Here is a 27,647-nt window from a genome sequence, read left to right on the forward strand (position 1 = left end):
CTCAATTATAATGACAAGGATCTTGATCCCACAATGACCATTCACCAAGTCTATCTGGGCTGTGATGCAGATATAACAAAGTGATCCATGGGAGAGTGCAAGTCACACACTCCCACGGTACACTCTCTGTAGAAGAAGGAGCCTGAGGGGCATGTATATATGACACATGTATGTGTGAATACTTGGTGGAAAAAAGAAAAAAGAATGAACTTCACTGACTTGGTTCAAAACAATTTACAATTTCCAAAGAATGAATGACCAAGTATATGACCGTCATTATTCTTGTTCAATTCTAGGATTTGTTTTGAGTTACTCAAGCATTGACAAAGAACACAGAAAAGGAAAGAATTAGCCAAATTTCCAGATTCTCTTAATGGCTTGGAAGTTTTATTTGGAATTTGAGAAACACTAACAAAAAGACAAATTGTTATGACAGGGAATTGGGGAGATCCATCTTTGGCATCTTGGTGTTAGCTAAAACATTGGTTGGGTTGGCAGCAGCTAGAAATACAGCAGCTGGGGTGGCAGCAGCCAGAGCCACAACTTGGATCACAGCCGGTGGAGCCACTACAGGAATAATATTCTTCTTCTAGTCAATCAGCACACCCCAGTGACCAAAAGTCAAGGAAGAAGATAATGGGCGTTGGGGGGTTGGCAGAATGAGTAAGCATTTTAGTTGATGGATTTTAATTCAATAAAAGTTAGTGTTCATATGGAGATGGATGGCCAGAGAGAGCTGTCATTAGATGATATGAAGGTACTGGTTTTTGTTTCCCAATGGTTCTCATGTGGATCGATTGGTAACTGATTACAATGAACCACCTGTTCTCCTAGTGAGGCAGATGAAGAAGGGAGCTGGTAGCTGTCTGATATAGATTAGGGATGGTAGACAATTGCACATAGATGGGAGAGCTCAACAGCAGGATGACCCACAGCAGGCTGGTCTGCAGCAGGTGGTTCTACAACAAGTAGTCTGGCAGCAGCAGGGCTGGCAGCAGCTAGATGTGCAGCAGGTAGGGCGGCAGCAAGGTTGGCAGCAGCTAGAAATACAGCAGGTGGGGCGGCAGCAGGGCTGGCAGCAGCTGGGGCGACAGCAGCTAGTTATGCAGCAGGTAGGGCGGCAGCAAGGTTGGCAGCAGCTAGGTGTGCAGCAAGTGGGGCGGCAGCAGGGTTGGCAGCAGTTGGACCCACAGCAGCTGGGGCGACAACAGCTAGAAATACAGCAGCAGGGGTGGCAGCAGGGCTGGCAGCAGCTGGACCCAGAGCAGCAGGGGCGGCAGCAGGGCTGGCAGCAGCTAGTTATGCAGCAGGTAGGGCGGCAGCAGGGCTGGCAGCAGCTGGACCCACAGCAGCTGGGGCGGCAGCAGCTAGAAATACAGCAGCTGGGCTGGCAGCAGCCAGAGCCACAGCTTGGGCCACAGCAGGTGGAGCCACAACAGGAACTGACCATGGTGTTGGTAGGTTGAGCTTCTGGGTTTGTTTGCAGGTGAGTGTGTTACTTGAGTATGAAAGTCTGCTGGCCTGGTAAGCCTCTTTTATACCCCAAGGCTAAGTAGTTGCTATTGCTAGGTCCCATTTATTTCCTTATTGTTTTTCCTCATGGAAAGGTGATACTAAAATTAGTCAGTGGCATTCTTCAGTTTAAATGTTTTAATTCAGACAGACAAATAACTTTCCATTCAAGACTTCCCAATGTAGTCTTTATATCTGAATCACCTTTTGTGTTTTACACCTTATTTATATATCCCTGAAAGCATCCCATCATTGTTTGGACACCAGTAATTAGGTAATCATTCCTTTTCTCAAGTCTAAATATACCTCACTTTCACATCTTCCCGGGGTTCCTAGTTCTAGACCAGGTAGAACAAAACGACTTCCTACCTTTAACATTCCAGTCATTCAAACACTGGAATACAGTTTTCCTTAGGACTCCAATGCTCTTTCTTCGTTCAAGAAGATTATGGATACATTTCTCTTGGATTTTTCTTTCAGTTTCTAGGTCAGGAAAGACTTGAGGAAGAATTCTGCCATTGAAACATAGAATAAGAAAACTTTCTGGTTGAAAAGTGGCTTTGTCCTCCAATCAAGGAAACAGATGTGAAGGTCAGAAGAAATGGACAATGGTTTTTTGGTTACAAACAGAGTTGATTCTAATTGTTCTACCATTTGTTTTGGAGTCCAATTAAGGGAAGCAAGAGAGATAATTGACCAAAATCCATTTATTGTGTTTAGATGTCCTTAATTAAAGTGAGCCTTATGACTGTATTCATAACTGTCTTCCACTAGAATATTTTATCAAGGGGTTTACACATATACCACAGTATTTTCTACTTGAAATATGCTCTAATAGATAGGAATCTTAAATGCATGACATTTATAGGATCTCTCATGGAGAAAGACCAGAGACTTTTGGAGGGGACACTTCTTTAATCCCATTTGATGGTGGCAGAAGAAATTTGCCTAAGAAATTGAAACATTTTTGTATGGGGCTACTTGAGCTTACTTTGCCATGAATATTAATCATACTAATGAGAAATTCTATGTATAATTAAATTAAATTCAACTAGTCTCCATTGATTTGAATATCCACTGGATTTTGGAGATAGAAGGAAGCTCAGAGTTTATATAGCCCAATACTTGAATTTTTAAATTGATGGTACTGAGCTTTAGAGAAAGGAAATATTTTCCCCTAGAATATACTCCTAGGAAATGACAAGATTTTATCAAATATCAAAAATCTATCAAATATTCTATCATAGTTAAAATTATATTTCTTTCTTTCTCTTTTTTTTCATTCATCTATAGAAACAATTTTTACAGGTTTGTGGACATTTTTTCCTTTAGATTCTCTCCCTCACTCCTTGCCCCCTCACCGAGACAGTAAATGGTCTAGTAGTGGTTATGCCAATGCTTTTATGTAGGACATATTTCCATATTCCTCAAGCTATGAGAGAAGACACATAACACACTACAATTAAAAAAAATTCATGGAGGAAATAAAGGTAGAGCTGTCATGCTTTGATTTTCAAAAAGATTCCAACAGTTCCTTCTTTGGCTTTGTATAACATTTTTTAAAAATCATGCATCCCTTGGGATTACCTTTGGACCTGGATTATTTTTTTAAACCCTTACCTTCTGTCTTGGAGTCAATACTGTGTATTGTCTCCAAGGCAAAAGAGTGGTAAGGGCTAGGCAGTGGGGGTCAAGTGACTTGCCCAGGGTCACACAGCTGGGAAGTGTCTGAGGCCAGATTTGAACCCTGGCTCTAGGCCATCTCTAGGCCTGGCTCTCAAACCACTGAGCTACCCAGTTGCCCCCCAGACCTGGATTTTTGAATAATGGTTTAATCCTTCATGTCTGATCATCATAAAGTATTTCTTTTGCTGTATATACTGTTATCCTGGTTCGGCCCACGTCATTTGCATCAGATCGTATACGTCTTTCCAGATTTTTCTGAATTCATCCAGTTTGTCATTTCTTATAACACGATGGTATTCCATTACAACCATATACCACAACTTGTTCATCCATTTCCTAATCCACCACCTCAGTTTCCTATGCTTTACCAATATAAATAGAGCTGATAAAAAATGTTTGTTCAAGTAAGTCCTGTTCCTCTCTCTCTGATCTCTTTGGGATATAGACCCAGTAGTGGTATTACTAGGTCAAAGGGTATATATGGCTTTGTGGCCCTTTGAATGCATTCCAGATTGTTCTACAAAAAGACTGTTTCACTTCACAGTTCCACCAACAGTGTTTTGGTGTCCTAATTTTCCCACAACCCCAACAACTTTTAACATTTTCCTTATTGGTCATATTAGCCAATAAGGTAAAGGTGAGGTGCTATCTCAGAGTTGTTTTAATTTACCAATAATATATATTAATAATAAATAGATTTGGAGTTTGGAATATTTTGGAATTATGGAATTTGGAATCATGCTCAAAGGGTTTTCAAAGACTGCCTGCCCCTCGATCCAAGCATACCACTGCTGGGTTTGTACCCTAGAGAGTTAATAATGAAAAATGCATGTACAAAATATTCATAGCCTCACACATTGTGATGGCAAACAATTAGAAAATGAGGGGATTTCATTTGATTGGGGAATGGCTGAACAAATTGTCATATCTGCTGGTGACGGAATCCTATTGTCCTGAAAGGAGTAATGAACTGAAGGAATTCCATGTGAACTGGAAAGACCTCCAGGCATCGATGCAGAGCAAAAGGAGAAGAACCAGGAGAACATTGAATGAAGAGATGTTTACACTGTGGCCCAATGACATGTAAGGGGCTTCGCTACTAGCAGCAATGCAATGTTCCAGGAAAATTCTGAGGGACTTAGGAGAAAGAACACTATCTTCATCCAGAGAAAGAATTGTGGGAGTAGAAACACAGATGAAAGACATTTCCTGATCTCATGGTTCAATGGGGATGTGATTGGAGATATAGACTCTAAATGATCACTGTATTGCAAATATTTTAATAATATGGAAATAGGTCTTGATCATGATACCTGTAAAACCCAGTTGAATTGTGCATGGGCTACAGGAGGGGAGATTGGGAGGGGCAGAACATGAATCATGTAAACATCGAAAAATATTCTGAATTTAGTAATTACTTTTAAAAAAGGATTATACATAGACAGTGGGTGGTGAAGTAAGGTGAATAGGATGATATGATATTTTTAATAATCATGAAGTGAAAAAGAGGATTGCACTAGAACAAAAGGGAAGGGAGAAATGGAATGGGGTGAGTTATCTCACCTAAAGAGCTGTTCAACACTATTGCAGTGGAGGGGAGGATGAGCGAGGTGATGGGCAATGCTTCAACTTTACTCTCATCATAACTGGCTCAGAGAAGGAATAACAACCATGCTCAATGAGGTGTAGAACCCTATCTTACCCTATAGAGAAGTAGGAGGTAGGGGAATAAGACAAGGGAAGGGAGATGCTAATAGGAGGGAGGGTGAAGTGTCAAGGGCAGCAAAAAGTAAAATATTGCTTAGGAGAGACAGATCATAAACAAAAAGAGCAGGATCAAAAGGGGAATGTAAGATAGGGAAGAATAATCACAATGTGAATGTGAATGGGATGAATTCACCCATAAAATGGTAAAACCTCCTAAATTATTAAAGGAGAAATTAAATGAACATCAGGAGGAAATAAGCAGAAAAACCACACTAGTGGGTGACCCCAACTTCCTCTTTCCGATCTAGATAAATCAAATGAGAAATAAATAAGAAATAAGTAAAGAAGTGAAAGAAATCTTAGTAAAGATAGAACTTACAGATGCCTGAAGAGAACTGAATGGCAATAGAAAGGAATATACCTTTTATTTTCAGCAGTTCATGGTTCCCACACAAAAGCTGACCTAGAAATAGAGCATTAAAAACTTCACAACCAAGTGCAGAAAAGCAGAAATAATAAATGTGTTCATTTCAGATCATAAATTACAATAAAATGATAGTCAATACAGTTCCATGGAAAGATGAATAATAAAAATTGGAGACTAAGTAATCTACTGGTATAAAGAAGGGTGAGTAAAAAACTAATTAGAGAAATAATCAATAGTTTTATTAATGAGAAGCACAACAAGGAGATGACATACCAAAATTTCTGGGATACAGCCAAAGCAATATTTTGGGGATATATTATCTCTCTAAAAGTCTTATATCCATAAAATGGAGAAAATGCAGATCAATGAATTGGGCATGCTATTAAAAAAAACAACAATTAGAAAAAGAGTAAATTCAGAATAGTCTTTTGAAGACTAGATTGGAAATCCTAAAATGTAAAGAGGACATTAATAAAGTGAGAATAAGAGAAGCATTGAATTAATAAATAAGAGTAGGAGTTTCATGAAAATCAAATAAAATAGACAGTATCGATTAATTAGATTTTAAAAAGGAAAGAAAAGAAAATCAAATAATCAGTATCAAAAAGGAAAAGGTTGAGCTGATCATCAATGAAGAAAAAATTAAAGCAATCATTAGAAATTATTTTGCCCATGTATTATCAACACATCTGACAATTTCAGAGAAATGGATGAATATCTACAAAAATATGAATTGCTTAGTTTAGCAAAAGAGAAATTCAAATCTTTTAATTAGCCCATATCAGAAAAAGAAGTTGAACAAGTCATCAATGAACTCCCTAAGAAAGTGTCCCCAGAGCCAGATGGATTCACAAGTGTATTTTGCCAAGCATTTAAAGAACAATTTATCCCAATACTATATAACCTATTTGGGCAAATAGGCAGAGAAGAAACCTTGCCAAATTTTTATTTTAGGAAACAGATATGGTATTGTTACTTAAGCCAAGAAGAACAAAAGTAGAGAAAGAAAATTATAGGCCAGTTTCATTAATGAATATAGTTGTGATGATTTCAAATAAGATATTAGCAAGGAGACTACAGTAAAATATCGCAAAGATCAGTCACTTTCCAAACCAACAGAAATCACATGATTATATAAGTAGATGCAGAAAAAACCTTTGAGAAAATACATCACCCTTTCTATTAAAAACACTAGAAAGCATAAGAAAAAATGGTTCACTCCTTTACATAATGAGTAATATCTACCTAAAACCTTCACCAAATATCATCTGCAGTGGGGATAAGTTAGAAGCCTTTCCAATAAGAACAGGAGTGAATCGAGGATGCCCATTATCTACACTATTATTTAATACTGTATTAGAAATGACAGCTTTAACAGCAAGGAAAGAAAGGGAAATGGAAGGAATAAAAAGTAGGCAATGGGGATACTAAACTATCACTCTTTGCAGATGATATGATGGTATACTTAGCCAATCCACTAAAGAAAAGTAGTTGGAATAATGAATTACTTTAGTAAGTTGTGGGATGCAAAATAAAAAATCATCAGCATTTCTATACATTACCAACAAAATCCAGCAGCAAAAGTTAGAAAGATCAATTCCATTCAAAATCACTCTAAGGAATATAAAAAGAAAGATATTTGCAAAGGCAAGGACAGGAATTATAGGAACACAATCACAAAACAATTTTCACAGAAATAAAATCCAGTCTAAACAATTGGAAAATATTAATTGCTCTTGGGTATGCCAAGCTAATATAATAAAAAGGATAATTTTACCTAAATTAATTTATTTTTCAGTGCCATACCCATTAAACAACCAAATAATTATTTTATAGAACTGGAAAAAATAATAACAAAATTGATGTGGAAGAACAAAGGGTCAAGAATATCAAGGGAACTAATGGAAAAAAAAATGTGAAGGAAGGAGGCCTATCAGTACCAAATCTCAAACTGTACTATAAATCAGCAATCATCTAAACAATCTGTGCTGGTTAAGGAAGAGAATGGTAGGTTAGTGGACTAGATTAGACATACAATGATAAGGGGTCAAAATGACCTTATGAACCTAATGTTTGATAAACCCAAGGATTCCAGCTTTTGGAATAAGAACTCACTCTTCAACAAATTCTGCTGGGAAAATTGGAAAAGACTAAGGCAGAAGCTTGGTATAGACCAATATCTTGCACTCTATACCAAGATAAGGTCAAAATGGATATATGATTTAGACATACACAGTAATACCATCAATAAATTAGGGGGACACGGAATAGATTACCAGGCAGAGCTTTGGAGAAGGGAAGAATTTATGACCAAACAAGAGGCCAAGATTATTAGAAGATATAAATGAATAATTTTGATTATATCCCATTAAAAAGCTTTTGTACAAACACAACGAATGTAACCAAGATTAGAAGCAATTCAACAAAATGGGAAATTTTTTTGAACAACTGTTTGTGAGAAAGGTCTAATTTCCCAAATTTATAGAGTACTAAGTCAAAATCTTTAGATCTCATTATATCCTCCTGAGCTTGTGCCTTTCTCTTCCTTATATCCACAATAATTTTCAATGACTAAAGATTTCTTTTTTATATCTGTTCATTTTCTTAGCCTTTTTCTTGACTTATATTTATATATTAAAGTTTGGCTCAGTTCTGCATGTGGAGTGGGCATTCTCCTTCACTTCAGGTTTTTGTTTTTTTTCTGCTACTCTCAGACCTAGTTCTGGGTTTTTGCAAATTTCAGCTCTTACAAGGTTGTGTTTCCTAAAGAGAGATGTGTTCAGTGCTTGTTGGGCATGAGCTCTGCTTTGCAACCCACTATAATCATTCCATTCTAACTTGCAACTACAATTCAGCTTCCTAATTCTGCTAGTCCTTCCCCTTCCCCTGAGACTGTGATCCAGAGCCTCATATGGCCTATGTAACAGAATCTTGCACTCAGTGCAACAAAGGATCCCCATAATGTCCTTCTAACCATATTTCAGACCTCCGTACTCCCTATGAACTGAGAGTTTTGATGCCTGCTTCCTACTTCTGACTCAGTTTCCCCAAAGTCCAGCTATAAGCATTCACTGACTAGACTCAGTGCCTTACTAAAGGCTTGTACTGAGGTTGAAAACCTTGAGGATTGAGTATGAAATTGCTTTATTGTTGGCTTAGGAAAAGTCTCAAGGCCTTACAACTGGCTTGGGTTCAGGTTTGAAACCTTGAGCCATGAGGGAAGAGACAGTGGCTTGCTATTGGCTTGAAGCAGGGCTCCTCACTGTGGGCTACACTCCCCTGTGGCCCCAGTGAAATGTACTTTTCCTCCTGATTTTCCAGATCATCTTGAACTAAGACATTATCTCACATTTTCCCCTTTTGTTGGTTCTAACACTCTAGAATTTCTTTTGGAATATTATTTTAATGTTGTTTGGAGGGTTTTTATGGAGGGGTTAGGGCTTCCTTGCCTCTACTCTGACAGCTTGGTTCTACTCTGTTACTATCTGAAAAATTTGGTACAAGTATTTTTATTCTCTTCAACCATTTCTCATCTCATGATTTATGTATGACCTCCCTTTATGATTATTCATCTTTGTTTCTACCTAATCCCTTTATCTAGATCTCATCATTGCCTTAATTCTCTCTAATCTCTGGTTCTTCCTCCACATAATTGTCAAAGGGAGATTCTCAAATTGTAGGTCCAACCAGGTTACTTGCTTGTTCAAGAAATTCTAGCAAGTTTCCCAAGCTGTCTTAATTCTACTGCGTTACGTGTCCTGATTATTTCCAAATTCTCCTATCCAGGATTGTTTGCGTATATTTGCTTGCTTGTTCATGCCATTAAATTGTGATCTCCTGGACATCAGACTGTCTTTTCCATCTTTTTTGTATAAAAAGAACAAAATATATTTTATTACATTATATACACATATGTATCCATGCGCACGCGCGCGCGTGTGTTTGTGCATGTACTGAGATATCTCAATACTTAGCAGATCACCTGGTACCCAGTTGAGACTTAAGAACATTCTATTGAGGAATTGACTGCCTCCCATTTTCTTTAGCATAAACCATGAACTCATCTGTTTGGCATTGACAGATCAACCTTTGCACAGTGACAACAACCTACCCTAACATAGGCACAGATGGCATGTTCCTAAAATTGTCAGATGAAACACAACTGGGCAGGACAAATGTGACACTAACTGGTGGGGTTAGAATCCAAATAGATCTTTTGAGCACGCATGAATAGAATAAAATGAAGTGTAAAGGAGAAACTACAAACTTTAATACAAAAATTATTAACTTTTCAAGTACAAAATTATAGAAGGATCCTGTCTACCAGGATGATTAGAAAGCTGTTTGTCTGAAAAAGATCGTAGTGTTTAGTGGTCAATTACTTCAGTATAAGTCATCAGTGACAGGGATGTCAAGTTAAGATCAAATACTTCCAAGTGGAAGAACATTTCAATTTCTTAATCAAATGTTTTCTGCTGCCATCAAATGGAATAGAGAGGAGTTACCTTCAAAGATTTATAATCTTTCTACTTCACTGAACTAATAGCCATGCATTTAAGACCACCATCCAGTACAGCACAGCTAGTCATCCTGAGCAGAAAGTGTTGTGGTGTGTGTTGAGATCAACATACTAGGTACAAACATTATGGTTGGGAGATACTTAGGAATACAGTCATAATGCTCACTTTAATTTGGCATATCTTAACACAACAGTGAGACATTGGTCAATTACCTCTCTCACTTCCCTCAATTTGACTCAAAGACAAATGACAGAACAATTATGTTGAACTCTAATTGTATGCAAGGAAACAGTGTACATTCCTTCTGAGCTTCAGGGCTATTTCCTGGAGGGAGGACAAAGTCACTAAGAAGATTTCATCTTCTCTATTCAGTGATGGAAATCTTCCTTAACTGGTGTAACTATTTTCTGGCACAGAAGTGAAAACAAAAGTATAAGAGAAATGTGTCCATCAAGAGAACACATTGGGGATTCATGAAAAATGTCTTCTCATCTTGGGATGATTCTTTGGTTGAAGCCAAATATTTATCTTGTGACATTAGGTCCAAGAGGCCAGAATTAGGAGAAATGAAAAGAAGTGGGAGAGAGGCATATTTAGGCTTGAGAGAAGGAACAACTACCTAATTACTGGTGTCCAAACAGTAATAGAATATTTCCAGGTATATAGATACATAGGGTAAAAGTCAAGGGATGATTCAGAAATAAAGAATGAAATGGGAAGACTTAAATAGAAAGGATGGCTGTGTTTTGTTTGCTTGTTTGTTTTTCTTTTTTTTAGTTGTATTTCTATCTGAGTTAAAATATTTATCCTAAAGAAGTCCACTGACTAATTTGATTATCACTTTTTCATCAGGAAAAACAATAAGGAAATAAATGGGACCTAGCAATAGCAACTACTTAGCCTTGGAGTATAAAAGAGGCTTACCAGGCTAGCAGACTTTCATACTCAAGTAACTCACTCACCTGGAAAGAAACCCTTCTAAAAGCTCAACCTACCAACACCATGGTCAGTTCCTGTTGTGGCTCCACCTGCTGTGGTCCAAGCTGTGGCTCTGGCTGCTGCCGGCCCAGCTGCTGTATTTCTAGCTGTTGTCGCCCCACCTGCTGTGGGTCCAGCTGCTGCCAACCTTGCTGCTGCCGCCCTACCTGCTGCATAACTAGCTGCTGTCGCCCCAGCTGCTGCCAGCCCTGCTGCTGCCCCACCTGCTGTATTTCTAGCTGCTGCCAACCTTGCTGCCGCCCTACCTGCTGCACATCTAGCTGCTGCCAGCCCTGCTGTCCCCCCTGCTGTTGTATTTCTAGCTGTTGTCGCCCCAGCTGCTGCCAGCCTTGCTGCCGCCCCACGTGCTGTATTTCTAGCTGCTGCCAACCTTGCTGCCGCCCTACCTGCTGCACATCTAGCTGTTGCCAGCCCTGCTGCTGCCGCCCCACCTGCTGCCATATTACCTGTTGCAGAACCAACTGTTGCAGACCAGCCTGCTGTGGGACTTCTTGCTGCTGAGCTCTCACACCTCTGTTCAATTGCTCACCATTCCTAACTAATGTCAGCCACCACCTCCCTTCTTCCTTCTTGCTTCAGGGCAAGGAGAGCTTTCATGGCAATCCAATAGGAAACAATCCACACCTTGATTTCTGCAATGATTAGTTTTCTGTTTACCTCCTTGTTCTACATGGATATCAAAGTTTTATCTCATTGAGCTCCATCAACTAAAAATCTTACCTATTCTCTTAAACCCTCAAGATCTTCCTTCCTCAGCTTTGGTCACAAAACTTGGCTCTGTGACAGGAACGTCATTGCTCATGTTTTAGCTCACAACAAGATTTGAATACAAAGATTCTCAAGGTGTTTCTTGTCCAGATTCCCTCTCCTAACCGTTGCTTTTGTCTTATTGTTTGTCAACTTGCAAATAAAACGTCCAGACAATTCATGAATTCTTTGTCTTGGCTAATTCTTTCTTTTTATATGTTCTTTGTCAATTCTTGGACAATTTTTTAAAAAATCACAGAATTGTCATTTCAAAGTCATTTCAGGAGCCATTTAGTATAATATGGGCTCCAAAGGAATGCTATCATGCACTTGACATGTGGTCATCCAGTCTCTACATATTATAGCGTGTTTTGTGAAAAGTCTATAAAGTTTGTTATTATTCTTTTTCCCAAATAATTCACACACATGTTTCATATATGCACACCAATTGTCCTCCATTTGCAGAGATTTTGTTATGTGACTATATGAATTACCCTCTCCCATGGATCACTTTATCATATCTTCGTGTCAAATCACGGAGAGAGTTGGTGAATGGTCATCATGGGATTAAGATCCTTGCTATGATCAAAGAGGGGGAAAGAACCAAAAATTCAGAGTGCTGGTGATGGAAGAAGAGAAAAATTTATGTTTTAATGGGCAACTTATCAACAATGGGTAAGAATCTGATTTCATACATGAACAATGTAGTATAAACATTTTTAGTAAACTCCAAATGGGCATCATTTCTAACTTCCTCCCTATTCCTCCCTTGAAAATGTTGCCAATAAATCAGTATTTCTTCATAACAGAGCTTAGACACAAGGTAGATAAGAAAAGTAGTCTCCTAAGGTATAACCAGGCTGCCCACTCTGCGCTGCCTCCCCATCTCCTTCCTCACTGCATGTGTTCAATGCTCTGAGCCTGGCACATCCCTGCTCACAAGGTGCTCCCTCCAGTCCAGCACCTTTGCCTGCCCAGAGGTTCCAGCTGTCCCTAGAGGCTTAGGTATCTAGATGGGGGTGGGGGGAATCCTGGGACCTTTCTTCTCTCTTCCGCTTAAACCCGACTGTTCTCAAATTTCAGCTTGGGGGGGGGGGGATTACCTTTTAAATCCAGTCCAGCAGGAGGGTTTTCTTGGCTCTGCCTTGTTGTTAGGTTTGATTTTCAGTCCCCTGGGAGCATTTACATTGTAATTGGTAAGGAAAGGTATTCAGAGGTCTGAACTTTCACTTCCTCTATGTGGACACCTTGACTCCACCCCTCTTTGGCAACATTTTCAAGGGAGGAATAGGGAGGAAGTTAGAAATGATGCCCATTTGGAATTTACTAAAAATGTTTATTTCCTGAATCTCCATACTATGTTGTTCATGTATGGAATCAGATTCTTACCTATTGTTGATAAATTGCCCATTATAACAGAAATTTTTCTCTCTTCCCACCCCAGCACTCTGTATTTTTTTTCTCCTCTTTGACAATAGCAAGCATCTTAATCCCATGATGACCATTCACCAACTCTCTCCATGATTTCACACAAAGATATGATAAAGTGATCTGTGGGAGAGTGTAAGTCATACAGTCCCATAAGAAAATCTCCACTGATTGAGGATAATTGGTGTGCAAATATTTGAAACATGAGAGTGTGAATTATTTGGAAAAAATAATAACATACTTTATTCACTTTTGAATCCATTTGGCTCTGGGGACATTTTCTTAGTGAATTCATTGATGACTTGTTCAATTTCTTTTACTGATATGGGATAATTAAAAGATTTGATTTCCTCTTTTGCTAATCTCAGCAATTCATATTTTTGTAGATATTCATCTATTTATCTGAAATTGTCAGATGTGTTGATAATACCTGGGCAAAATAATTTCTAATGATTGCTTTAATTTTTTCTTCATTGTTGATGATCAGTTTAGCCTTTTCATTTTTGATACTGATTATTTGATTTTCTTTTTTCCTTTTTAAAATCTAATTAATTGATACTTTATATTTTATTTGGTTTTTTTTTCATGAAACTCCTACTCTGATTTATAAATCCAATGGTTCCCTTCTCTCACTTTATTAATGTCCCCTTTACATTTTAGGATTTCCAATTTAGTCATCAAATGACAATTTTGAATTTACTCTTTTTCTAGTTGTTTTTTTTTTACTTGCATGCCCAATTCATTGATCCACATTTTCTTCTTTTTTATGGATGTAAGACTTTTAGAGAGATAATATATCCCCAAAATATTGCTTTGGCTGTATCCCAGAAATTTTGATATGTCATCTCATCATTGTGCTTCTCATTAATAAAATTGTTGATTTTTTTCTCTAATTAGTTTGTTGACTCACCCTTCTTTATACCACTAGATTATTTAGTCTCCAATTTTTTTTATTTATCTTTCCATGGAGCTGTATTGATTATCATTTTCGTTGTATTTTATGATCTGAAATGGATACATTTATTATTTCTGTTTTTCTGCACTTGGTTGTGAAGTTTTAATGCTCTATTTCTAGGTCAGCTTTTGTGTGGGAGCCATGAACTGCTGAAAATGAAAGGTATATTCCTTTCTATTGCCATTCAGTTCTCTTCAGGCATTTTTAAGTTCTAAATTTTCTAAGATTTAATTCACTTCCTTTACTTGTTTCTTGTTTATTTTTTTATTTGATTTTTCTAGATCCGAAAGAGGAAGTTGGGGTCCCCCACTAGTATGGTTTTTCTGCTTATTTCCTCCTGATGTTCATTTAATTTCTCCTTTAATAATTTAGGAGGCTATACCGTTTTATGGGTGAATTCATCCCATTCACATTCACAGTCATAATTATTCTCCTCTGTCTTATATTCCCCTTTTGATCCTGCTCTTTTACCTTATGATCTGTCTCTGCTCACCAATGTTTTACTTGTTGGCACCCTTGACACTTCACCCTCCCTCCTATTTCAACCTCCCATCCCTTGTCTTATTCCCCAACCTCCTACTTCTCTATAGGGTAATATAGGTTTCTATACCCCATTGAGTATGGTTGTTATTCTCTCTCTGAGCCAGTTATGATGAGATTAAAGTTGAAGCATTGCCCATCACCTCCCTCATCTTCCCCTCCACTGCAATAGTATTGAACATCTCTTTAGGTGAGATAACGCACCACATTCCATTTGCCCCTTCCCTTTTGTTTTAGTGCAATCTTCTTTTTCACTTCATGATTTTTAAAAAATATCATATCATCCTAGTCACCTTACTTCCCCACTCTCTGTCTATGTATAATCCTTTTTTAAATGTAATTAATTAATTTAGAATATTTTTCGATGGTTACTTGATTCATGTTCTTTTCCTCCCCTTCTCAATCCCCCTCCCCCCCCCCCCGTAGCCAATGCACAATTCAACTGGCTTTTACAAGTATCATTAACCAAGATCTATTTCCATATTTTGGAAATATTTGCAATACATTGCTTTTATTGTGTACATTGTTCTCCTGATTCTACTCACTTTACTTTGTATAACTTCATATAAATCTTCACAAATCTTTCAGAAACATCAGCTTCCTCTTTCTTACATTACATTACATTACATTACATTACATTACATTACATTACATTACATTACATTACATTACAAGAAATTCCCATTTCTTACATCACAGTAGTTTCATCACAATCACTCACCACAATTTGCTCAGACATTCCCCAGCTGATGAGCATCCCCTCAGTTTCCAGTTCCTTGCCACTTCAAAAAGCACTGCCATAAATATTTTTGTATGTATGGATCCTTTTGTTTTCCTTTAATATTCTTGGTATATAGACCTTGAATCAATATTGCTGGGTCAAATGGATTGCACAATATTATAGCCTTTTGCACATATTCACGAAGATGATGTCACAGGGAATGCAACATCTACCATTTACTCCCAAGGTGGGAAGGCCTCAGGTCTGAACTCAGTGATAGACTCTGTGACTCTGCTTTAGAATTTTCAACGTAGAATGCCATAGTAAATAGAGTCCTTGGTTTGAGGTCAAAAGACTTGGATTAAAATTGCATTTCTGCTATTTTCACTTTGTATGACCTGGTGCAAATTGCTTAAGCTCTGAGTTCTTCAGAGGCCATCTAAAATAATGAACTCTGATGATGAAAAAGTATGACCTCCAGAAACATTTGCATCAATTCAGCTTTTAGTTAGCACTCAATACTAGATGCAGGATTTCTGGTAAATTCCTTCCTTTCTATTTTTTTACTTCTGAGTGCTGAAAAAGGTGTAGCTCATCAAAGGACTTTAGCCTCAATAGTAGCATATGAAGTTTGAATCATTACCCAATAAATACCTACAGGGCATGGAAAGTGAACTTTTCTAGCACTAAAATTATATGAATTAATAGATATGTGTACAAATGTTCCCATATTCTCACTCCCTATATATCAGTTATACCTTAGGAGACTAGTTTTCTTATCTACCTTGTGTCTAAGCTCTGTTCTGAAGAAATACTGATTTATTGGCAACATTTTCAAGTGTAATATTTATTGGGAAAGGAAATAGGATTGGGAAAAAAGGGGGATAATGGGAGGTTTGTATGGGGTATGGAGGAGTTAAGGGGAGAGAGGATATATAGTTTGGTGAGACAAGGGAGGGAGATGCCCCCTGCTAAGAGGAAGCAGCAGGGGTCCGATAAAGCCTGTTTGTTCTGGAATGACTGAACTGAAGTTCAGCTCCCTCTATGCTCAGAAAAGATAGTCCACTTATCTGACTGCGAATTCAAATAATATAAAGTTTAATAATCCAGTTGGAATTGGAGTTTTTCCTTAGCTTCAGAGTATAGGGCCAGGCCCTAGAGGCTGTCAGAGGGTTCTATATCAGTCCAGTTTTGTATAATTCAGAATCTTAGCAGTAGATAGAAAGCAAATAAGAACAAATTTGACCTTAAGAGGCCTGTGTCTTCCAGCTGAACCAAGAAGAGCATGCCACTCCAGACTGGGCTGAACAAGCTCCTACCTCCTCCAACACCAGGCAGCAATTCCCCCATGGCAGGAAGGAAGTGGTAGTCACAAGACCCAACTGCCACTCCCTGTTGGCCCCCTCCCCCACAAACTGTCAGTCTAGTTTCCTTTCCACAATCTTCCTCTTTTTTTTGTTGTGTCCTTCCCAAGGTCACATATTTATATTATAGTTACCAATTTACTACATCTACTCTAAGGAATTCTTAGCAGGAAAGTTTGGGCAAGGGTAGTTTGGCGTTTTTACAATAAATTCAGTACAATAAATGTTGAACAAAACTATTACAAACAATTTGAATCTTAATGCTAATACTACTTACTCTACGTCAACTAAAACTAAGACATAATGTATAGAAATTATTTACATATAATACAATAATACACCTTGTTCCATGTCATGATGTCAGTCAATTAGAAATATCTATTGATCTTTCTATTTGCCTAAGACTTTATGGAACTAACTATATACATATTTACATTTTTCATAAATACAATTTCAGACACTTGTTTATATAAACAAAGTCTCTCAGTATGTCAGTTTGTGATTCTGTTTTTTGTGTCTAATAGTGTTGTGTTGAATTAATACTTATCAAGTTTCTTCAGATTTCCACTTCTCATGTTGACTGATGGATCTCTTCTTTCTTCCATGTTATTTAGTGATGCATGCTATTTCCCTAATATGTGAAATTATTTTGTTTTATTATTTCAACATACTCAGTCTTACATATAAATCTCATTTCTGATCTGTCCTCTTATATAAACAAATTTACAAAGTTCAAAATCTTAGCTGTCCATTTCAGCTTTTCCTCTTTGTTTCTTGTCTCTAGCATCTTTTCTTGATGCTTTTCCTCTGGGCTGGTTTAAAATATTTTCCTTTGGGATGCTTTTCCTCTGGGATGCTTTTCCTCTGGGATGCTTTTCCTCTGGGTTGCTTTTCCTCTGGGTTGTTTTTCCTCTCAGCTGGAAAGTTGTCTCGAACATTATGTGTCACTATTATTTCTTTGTGTTTTATTTTTTATGTTAATCAGTTTTTGTTTTCATTTCTCAGCACTATCTTTTGTCTAATTATCTTCTATGTCTGTTACAGTGATGTTGAACTTTTTCTGGTTTCACATGGGAACAGTGAAACCATGAGTCTTTCCCTGCAACTTTTATAGCTGTTGGTCCAGTCCATTTTATGTCTGTAGCCAATTTTCTATTGAAAAAAAATTTTTAAGTACACTATGTCTCCTGGTTTGATGTTGTGCAAATTGTAATCCAGGGGTACTGTTTGTTGTATCAAGTCCATTTCATGCAATTCTGCTATTCTTGTCTTTAAAGCTTGTATATATTTTGTTAATTGACAGTCTAGTTTGTGAGAAGTTCTACGTCAGAGAAAGAAAGATGTGATAGGAGCATTACATTGTTTGCTTCTTCTTTCTTTTGTTTTGGATCAGGTATATGATTTTCTTGTACTGCAAAATTAGTGTCTTTATCCACTTTATCCACTTCCACATACTTTTCATAAAGTTCTTGGTAATTCTTGACTCCCAATGCTGCCAGCATTTCTTCTAATGTGATTGTGTAGTTTATTTCCTTAACTAACTCTTCTGACTAGATCGTTTGTTCTTGATTTGAGTTGTTAATTAAATCATGCATCTCCTCTTCTTGTAAAGCTTTGTGATCTTGATCATAAGGTTTCATATATTCATAAAGTTCTTGGTCTTCTTCATTTTCTGAATCAAACATTATTGAATATAGTGATTCGTGTGAATCTTGTCTTGCATTGACTCTTGCTTGGTGATTTCTATATTACCCAAGTCTTTTGCAAGCTCTTTATCTTGGATGTAACTTGTGATTTGGCTGTTTTCGGGAGATGTTTTTAAAACAGATTTAGTTGCTCCTGTATCAATAAGAGCTGGGTAGATCTCATTACCCACTTTTATCATAACCCTAGGTTCTGTGTTCTCATTTTGTTGCCACACTTGGACCATAGGTGCCTCTATTTCTATTTTATTCAAATCCCAGTTTTGTTCTTCATCTATAGACTTTTCTTGTTGCTTTGAACATACATTTTGCAATTCATCATCAGTTTGCAAGGAAATTGCTTTATCATGCAGACTTAAGGATGACATAATGTTTGTGTTTGCTTTTTGTTGTGCATTTACTATTGGGTGGAATTCTTCTGCATAAGGATTTAAAGTTGACTTTTCTATTGTGTCAATGGTATTTTCTTTTGTAATATAATCCCAGCTTTCCATGCCATTGTCTCCAGGAGGTCTGCTAATTTGAATGTTTTCTGTTATTTCCTTTTCCTCCCCATTGGACCCTTCTATTGTTTGCTCATATGCTTCAATTAATTCATTTACAATTTGTGTATTACAGACTGTTGCCAGTTCAGTTTCTTCCTCTTTCTTTGTAGTTTGTTCTACTGTTCCAAAAAATTTCTCTTTAATCTCTGTTACATCATTATCTAGTTGGATTTCTTCTTCTATCTGTTCTTTAGTTTTATTTTGAGCTTTTGGAACCCCAAGTTCTATTTGCATGCAGTCTCCTTCCTTTTCCTTTTTCCCTTTTCCTTTTCCATTTTTCCTTTTTGATGATACCCCATACACCTGGCTTCATAACTGACTTTGTTTGACAGCACCTGAGACTACTTGCGAATAACGTGGTTTCCCTCCTTGTTGAATGTACCTCTCCATGCTTTCTAAATTTGGTGCTTGCAATGATTTCTTGCAATTACAATCACAACATTTTGTATTTGTTTGTGTATTATTGCTGCTATACTTTACATTGCTTTTCCAAGACCTTGGTTTGTTATTAGCTTGGAATAATTGTGCCTTTAAATAACAGTCTCGAACCATGTGACCCATTTTTCCACAGAAGAAACATCTGGGTAAATTTCTCCTTTGATTGCTTTGTATGTAATTTCTTGTGGGTTTGTACAATTGCAGAGTGGCTAGATTTTTTTATTTCTTCAATTTCTTTATATTTACTTGAGATATTTGCCTCCTTGATCTTGGATTTAAGGTCTTTTATTATTTCATCCTTTTCCTCTAGCAGTTCTTTATGACCTGAAAATATGTAAGTTGCAGTTTTTCTTAAATCCTCCAGACTTAGTGTTTCCCAGTCTGGAGTGGCATACTCTTCTTGGTTCAGCTGGAAGACACAGGCCTCTTAAGGTCAAATTTGTTCTTATTTGCTTTCTATCTACTGCTAAGATTCTGAATTATACAAAACTGGACTGATATAGAACCCTCTGACAGCCTCTAGGGCCTGGCCCTATACTCTGAAGCTAAGGAAAAACTCCAATTCCAACTGGATTATTAAACTTTATATTATTTGAATTCGCAGTCAGATAAGTGGACTATCTTTTCTGAGCATAGAGGGAGCTGAACTTCAGTTCAGTCATTCCAGAACAAACAGGCTTTATCGGACCCCTGCTGCTTCCTCTTAGCAGGGGGCATCTCCCTCCCTTGTCTCACCAAACTATATATCCTCTCTCCCCTTAACTCCTCCATACCCCATACAAACCTCCCATTATCCCCCTTTTTTCCCAATCCTATTTCCTTTCCCAATAAATATTACACTTGAAAATGTTGCCAATAAATCAGTATTTCTTCAGAACAGAGCTTAGACACAAGGTAGATAAGAAAACTAGTCTCCTAAGGTATAACTGATATATAGGGAGTGAGAATATGGGAACATTTGTACACATATCTATTAATTCATATAATTTTAGTGCTAGAAAAGTTCACTTTCCATGCCCTGTAGGTATTTATTGGGTAATGATTCAAACTTCATATGCTACTATTGAGGCTAAAGTCCTTTGATGAGCTACACCTTTTTCAGCACTCAGAAGTAAAAAAATAGAAAGGAAGGAATTTACCAGAAATCCTGCATCTAGTATTGAGTGCTAACTAAAAGCTGAATTGATGCAAATGTTTCTGGAGGTCATACTTTTTCATCATCAGAGTTCATTATTTTAGATGGCCTCTGAAGAACTCAGAGCTTAAGCAATTTGCACCAGGTCATACAAAGTGAAAATAGCAGAAATGCAATTTTAATCCAAGTCTTTTGACCTCAAACCAAGGACTCTATTTACTATGGCATTCTACGTTGAAAATTCTAAAGCAGAGTCACAGAGTCTATCACTGAGTTCAGACCTGAGGCCTTCCCACCTTGGGAGTAAATGGTAGATGTTGCATTCCCTGTGACATCATCTTCGTGAATATGTGCAAAAGGCTATAATATTGTGCAATCCATTTGACCCAGCAATATTGATTCAAGGTCTATATACCAAGAATATTAAAGGAAAACAAAAGGATCCATACATACAAAAATATTTATGGCAGTGCTTTTTGAAGTGGCAAGGAACTGGAAACTGAGGGGATGCTCATCAGCTGGGGAATGTCTGAGCAAATTGTGGTGAGTGATTGTGATGAAACTACTGTGATGTAAGAAATGGGAATTTCTTGTAATGTAATGTAATGTAATGTAATGTAATGTAATGTAATGTAATGTAATGTAATGTAATGTAATGTAAGAAAGAGGAAGCTGATGTTTCTGAAAGATTTGTGAAGATTTATATGAAGTTATACAAAGTAAAGTGAGTAGAATCAGGAGAACAATGTACACAATAAAAGCAATGTATTGCAAATATTTCCAAAATATGGAAATAGATCTTGGTTAATGATACTTGTAAAAGCCAGTTGAATTGTGCATTGGCTACGGGGGGGGGGGAGGGGGATTGAGAAGGGGAGGAAAAGAACATGAATCAAGTAACCATCGAAAAATATTCTAAATTAATTAATTACATTTAAAAAAGGATTATACATAGACAGAGAGTGGGGAAGTAAGGTGACTAGGATGATATGATATTTTTTAAAAATCATGAAGTGAAAAAGAAGATTGCACTAAAACAAAAGGGAAGGGGCAAATGGAATGTGGTGCGTTATCTCACCTAAAGAGATGTTCAATACTATTGCAGTGGAGGGGAAGATGAGGGAGGTGATGGGCAATGCTTCAACTTTAATCTCATCATAACTGGCTCAGAGAGAGAATAACAACCATACTCAATGGGGTATAGAAACCTATATTACCCTATAGAGAAGTAGGAGGTTGGGGAATAAGACAAGGGATGGGAGGTTGAAATAGGAGGGAGGGTGAAGTGTCAAGGGTGCCAACAAGTAAAACATTGGTGAGCAGAGACAGATCATAAGGTAAAAGAGCAGGATCAAAAGGGGAATATAAGACAGAGGAGAATAATTATGACTGTGAATGTGAATGGGATGAATTCACCCATAAAACGGTATAGCCTCCTAAATTATTAAAGGAGAAATTAAATGAACATCAGGAGGAAATAAGCAGAAAAACCATACTAGTGGGGGACCCCAACTTCCTCTTTCGGATCTAGAAAAATCAAATAAAAAAATAAACAAGAAACAAGTAAAGGAAGTGAATTAAATCTTAGAAAATTTAGAACTTAAAAATGCCTGAAGAGAACTGAATGGCAATAGAAAGGAATATACCTTTCATTTTCAGCAGTTCATGGCTCCCACACAAAAGCTGACCTAGAAATAGAGCATTAAAACTTCACAACCAAGTGCAGAAAAACAGAAATAATAAATGTATCCATTTCAGATCATAAAATACAACGAAAATGATAATCAATACAGCTCCATGGAAAGATAAATAAAAAAAATTGGAGACTAAATAATCTAGTGGTATAAAGAAGGGTGAGTCAACAAACTAATTAGAGAAAAAAATCAACAATTTTATTAATGAGAAGCACAATGATGAGATGACATATCAAAATTTCTGGGATACAGCCAAAGCAATATTTTGGGGATATATTATCTCTCTAAAAGTCTTACATCCATAAAAAAGAAGAAAATGTGGATCAATGAATTGGGCATGCAAGTAAAAAAAAAACAACTAGAAAAAGAGTAAATTCAAAATTGTCATTTGATGACTAAATTGGAAATCCTAAAATGTAAAGGGGACATTAATAAAGTGAGAGAAGGGAACCATTGGATTTATAAATCAGAGTAGGAGTTTCATGAAAAAAAAACCAAATAAAATATAAAGTATCAATTAATTAGATTTTAAAAAGGAAAAAAGAAAATCAAATAATCAGTATCAAAAATGAAAAGGCTAAACTGATCATCAACAATGAAGAAAAAATTAAAGCAATCATTAGAAATTATTTTGCCCAGGTATTATCAACACATCTGACAATTTCAGATAAATAGATGAATATCTACAAAAATATGAATTGCTGAGATTAGCAAAAGAGGAAATCAAATCTTTTAATTATCCCATATCAGTAAAAGAAATTGAACAAGTCATCAATGAATTCACTAAGAAAATGTCCCCAGAGCCAAATGGATTCAAAAGTGAATAAAGTATGTTATTATTTTTTCCAAATAATTCACACTCTCATGTTTCAAATATTTGCACACCAATTATCCTCAATCAGTGGAGATTTTCTTATGGGACTGTATGACTTACACTCTCCCACAGATCACTTTATCATATCTTTGTGTGAAATCATGGAGAGAGTTGGTGAATGGTCATCATGGGATTAAGATGCTTGCTATTGTCAAAGAGGAGAAAAAAAATACAGAGTGCTGGGGTGGGAAGAGAGAAAAATTTCTGTTATAATGGGCAATTTATCAACAATAGGTAAGAATCTGATTCCATACATGAACAACATAGTATGGAGATTCAGGAAATAAACATTTTTAGTAAATTCCAAATGGGCATCATTTCTAACTTCCTCCCTATTCCTCCCTTGAAAATGTTGCCAAAGAGGGGTGGAGTCAAGGTGTCCACATAGAGGAAGTGAAAGTTCAGACCTCTGAATACCTTTCCTTACCAATTACAATGTAAATGCTCCCAGGGGACTGAAAATCAAACCTAACAACAAGGCAGAGCCAAGAAAACCCTCCTGCTGGACTGGATTTAAAAGGTAATCCCCCCCCCCCCAAGCTGAAATTTGAGAACAGTCGGGTTTAAGCGGAAGAGAGAAGAAAGGTCCCAGGATTCCCCCCACCCCCATCTAGATACCTAAGCCTCTAGGGACAGCTGGAACCTCTGGGCAGGCAAAGGTGCTGGACTGGAGGGAGCACCTTGTGAGCAGGGATGTGCCAGGCTCAGAGCATTGAACACATGCAGTGAGGAAGGAGATGGGGAGGCAGCGCAGAGTGGGCAGCCTGGTTATACCTTAGGAGACTACTTTTCTTATCTACCTTGTGTCTAAGCTCTGTTATGAAGAAATACTGATTTATTGGCAACATTTTCAAGGGAGGAATAGGGAGGAAGTTAGAAATGATGCCCATTTGGAGTTTACTAAAAATGTTTATACTACATTGTTCATGTATGAAATCAGATTCTTACCCATTGTTGATAAGTTGCCCATTAAAACATAAATTTTTCTCTTCTTCCATCACCAGCACTCTGAATTTTTGGTTCTTTCCCCCTCTTTGATCATAGCAAGGATCTTAATCCCATGATGACCATTCACCAACTCTCTCCGTGATTTGACACGAAGATATGATAAAGTGATCCATGGGAGAGGGTAATTCATATAGTCACATAACAAAATCTCTGCAAATGGAGGACAATTGGTGTGCATATATGAAACATGTGTGTGAATTATTTGGGAAAAAGAATAATAACAAACTTTATAGACTTTTCACAAAACACGCTATAATATGTAGAGACTGGATGACCACATGTCAAGTGCATGATAGCATTCCTTTGGAGCCCATATTATACTAAATGGCTCCTGAAATGACTTTGAAATGACAATTCTGTGATTTTTTAAAAAATTGTCCAAGAATTGACAAAGAACATATAAAAAGAAAGAATTAGCCAAGACAAAGAATTCATGAATTGTCTGGACGTTTTATTTGCAAGTTGACAAACAATAAGACAAAAGCAACGGTTAGGAGAGGGAATCTGGACAAGAAACACCTTGAGAATCTTTGTATTCAAATCTTGTTGTGAGCTAAAACATGAGCAATGACGTTCCTGTCACAGAGCCAAGTTTTGTGACCAAAGCTGAGGAAGGAAGATCTTGAGGGTTTAAGAGAATAGGTAAGATTTTTAGTTGATGGAGCTCAATGAGATAAAACTTTGATATCCATGTAGAACAAGGAGGTAAACAGAAAACTAATCATTGCAGAAATCAAGGTGTGGATTGTTTCCTATTGGATTGCCATGAAAGCTCTCCTTGCCCTGAAGCAAGAAGGAAGAAGGGAGGTGGTGGCTGACATTAGTTAGGAATGGTGAGCAATTGAACAGAGGTGTGAGAGCTCAGCAGCAAGAAGTCCCACAGCAGGCTGGTCTGCAACAGTTGGTTCTGCAACAGGTAATATGGCAGCAGGTGGGGCGGCAGCAGCAGGGCTGGCAACAGCTAGATGTGCAGCAGGTAGGGCGGCAGCAAGGTTGGCAGCAGCTAGAAATACAGCACGTGGGGCGGCAGCAAGGCTGGCAGCAGCTGGGGCGACAACAGCTAGAAATACAACAGCAGGGGGGACAGCAGGGCTGGCAGCAGCTAGATGTGCAGCAGGTAGGGCGGCAGCAAGGTTGGCAGCAGCTAGAAATACAGCAGGTGGGGCAGCAGCAGGGCTGGCAGCAGCTGGGGCGACAGCAGCTAGTTATGCAGCAGGTAGGGCGGCAGCAGCAAGGTTGGCAGCAGCTGGACCCACAGCAGGTGGGGCGACAACAGCTAGAAATACAGCAGCTGGGCCGGCAGCAGCCAGAGCCACAGCTTGGACCACAGCAGGTGGAGCCACAACAGGAACTGACCATGGTGTTGGTAGGTTGAGCTTTTAGAAGGGTTTCTTTCCAGGTGAGTGAGTTACTTGAGTATGAAAGTCTGCTAGCCTGGTAAGCCTCTTTTATACTCCAAGGCTAAGTAGTTGCTATTGCTAGGTCCCATTTATTTCCTTATTGTTTTTCCTGATGAAAAAGTGATAATCAAATTAGTCAGTGGACTTCTTTAGGATAAATATTTTAACTCAGATAGAAATACAACTAAAAAAAAGAAAAACAAACAAGCAAACAAAACACAGCCATCCTTTCTATTTAAGTCTTCCCATTTCATTCTTTATTTCTGAATCATCCCTTGACTTTTACCCTATGTATCTATATACCTGGAAATATTCTATTACTGTTTGGACACCAGTAATTAGGTAGTTGTTCCTTCTCTCAAGCCTAAATATGCCTCTCTCCCACTTCTTTTCATTTCTCCTAATTCTGGCCTCTTGGACCTAATGTCACAAGATAAATATTTGGCTTCAACCAAAGAATCATCCCAAGATGAGAAGACATTTTTCATGAATCCCCAATGTGTTCTCTTGATGGACACATTTCTCTTATACTTTTGTTTTCACTTCTGTGCCAGAAAATAGTTACACCAGTTAAGGAAGATTTCCATCACTGAATAGAGAAGATGAAATCTTCTTAGTGACTTTGTCCTCCCTCCAGGAAATAGCCCTGAAGCTCAGAAGGAATGTACACTGTTTCCTTGCATACAATTAGAGTTCAACATAATTGTTCTGTCATTTGTCTTTGAGTCAAATTGAGGGAAGTGAGAGAGGTAATTGACCAATGTCTCACTGTTGTGTTAAGATATGCCAAATTAAAGTGAGCATTATGACTGTATTCCTAAGTATCTCCCAACCATAATGTTTGTACCTAGTATGTTGATCTCAACACACACCACAACACTTTCTGCTCAGGATGACTAGCTGTGCTGTACTGGATGGTGGTCTTAAATGCATGGCTATTAGTTCAGTGAAGTAGAAAGATTATAAATCTTTGAAGGTAACTCCTCTCTATTCCATTTGATGGCAGCAGAAAACATTTGATTAAGAAATTGAAATGTTCTTCCACTTGGAAGTATTTGATCTTAACTTGACATCCCTGTCACTGATGACTTATACTGAAGTAATTGACCACTAAACACTACGATCTTTTTCAGACAAACAGCTTTCTAATCATCCTGGTAGACAGGATCCTTCTATAATTTTGTACTTGAAAAGTTAATAATTTTTGTATTAAAGTTTGTAGTTTCTCCTTTACACTTCATTTTATTCTATTCATGCGTGCTCAAAAGATCTATTTGGATTCTAACCCCACCAGTTAGTGTCACATTTGTCCTGCCCAGTTGTGTTTCATCTGACAATTTTAGGAACATGCCATCTGTGCCTATGTTAGGGTAGGTTGTTGTCACTGTGCAAAGGTTGATCTGTCAATGCCAAACAGATGAGTTCATGGTTTATGCTAAAGAAAATGGGAGGCAGTCAATTCCTCAATAGAATGTTCTTAAGTCTCAACTGGGTACCAGGTGATCTGCTAAGTATTGAGATATCTCAGTACATGCACAAACACACGCGCGCGCGTGCGCATGGATACATATGTGTATATAATGTAATAAAATATATTTTGTTCTTTTTATACAAAAAAGATGGAAAAGACAGTCTGATGTCCAGGAGATCACAATTTAATGGCATGAACAAGCAAGCAAATATACGCAAACAATCCTGGATAGGAGAATTTGGAAATAATCAGGACACGTAACGCAGTAGAATTAAGACAGCTTGGGAAACTTGCTAGAATTTCTTGAACAAGCAAGTAACCTGGTTGGACCTACAATTTGAGAATCTCCCTTTGACAATTATGTGGAGGAAGAACCAGAGATTAGAGAGAATTAAGGCAATGATGAGATCTAGATAAAGGGATTAGGTAGAAACAAAGATGAATAATCATAAAGGGAGGTCATACATAAATCATGAGATGAGAAATGGTTGAAGAGAATAAAAATACTTGTACCAAATTTTTCAGATAGTAACAGAGTAGAACCAAGCTGTCAGAGTAGAGGCAAGGAAGCCCTAACCCCTCCATAAAAACCCTCCAAACAACATTAAAATAATATTCCAAAAGAAATTCTAGAGTGTTAGAACCAACAAAAGGGGAAAATGTGAGATAATGTCTTAGTTCAAGATGATCTGGAAAATCAGGAGGAAAAGTACATTTCACTGGGGCCACAGGGGAGTGTAGCCCACAGTGAGGAGCCCTGCTTCAAGCCAATA

General features: G+C 37.6%; 2 protein-coding genes across 2 annotated transcripts; one reads left to right on the plus strand and one right to left on the minus strand.

Moving 5' to 3' along the window:
• Window positions 1-373: 373 nt before the first annotated feature.
• On the minus strand, window positions 374-25,384 carry LOC103101854 (kielin/chordin-like protein). The gene is made up of 5 exons (XM_056814664.1): window positions 24,885-25,384; window positions 22,074-22,115; window positions 21,924-21,954; window positions 10,848-11,424; window positions 374-1,474 (listed from the first exon to the last, which is right to left on the minus strand). The coding sequence occupies exons 1-5, from the start codon at window positions 25,360-25,362 to the stop codon at window positions 914-916; spliced, it is 1,689 nt and encodes a 562-aa protein (XP_056670642.1). The 5' UTR covers window positions 25,363-25,384; the 3' UTR covers window positions 374-913.
• Window positions 10,833-11,763, plus strand: LOC103094450 (keratin-associated protein 9-1-like). The gene has a single exon (XM_007505530.3). It carries the CDS (start codon window positions 10,855-10,857, stop codon window positions 11,350-11,352), a length of 498 nt encoding a protein of 165 aa, XP_007505592.1. The 5' UTR covers window positions 10,833-10,854; the 3' UTR covers window positions 11,353-11,763.
• Window positions 25,385-27,647: the final 2,263 nt, after the last annotated feature.

The sequence above is a fragment of the Monodelphis domestica genome, chromosome 2 (genome assembly GCF_027887165.1).
Source record: "Monodelphis domestica isolate mMonDom1 chromosome 2, mMonDom1.pri, whole genome shotgun sequence".
Taxonomy (NCBI): Eukaryota; Metazoa; Chordata; class Mammalia; order Didelphimorphia; family Didelphidae; genus Monodelphis; species Monodelphis domestica.

Bases quoted from the DNA above. Each gene is read 5' to 3' on its own strand.
- LOC103101854 (XM_056814664.1), bottom strand. From the start codon at position 25,362: ATGGTCAGTTCCTGTTGTGGCTCCACCTGCTGTGGTCCAAGCTGTGGC. The intron at 21,955-22,073 runs GTATATTCCTTT...TGATTTTTCTAG, and splicing joins TGAACTGCTGAAAATGAAAG to ATCCGAAAGAGGAAGTTGGG. The intron at 1,475-10,847 runs GTAGGTTGAGCT...CTGCAAACAAAC, and splicing joins AGGAACTGACCATGGTGTTG to CCAGAAGCTCAACCTACCAA.
- LOC103094450 (XM_007505530.3), top strand. From the start codon at position 10,855: ATGGTCAGTTCCTGTTGTGGCTCCACCTGCTGTGGTCCAAGCTGTGGC.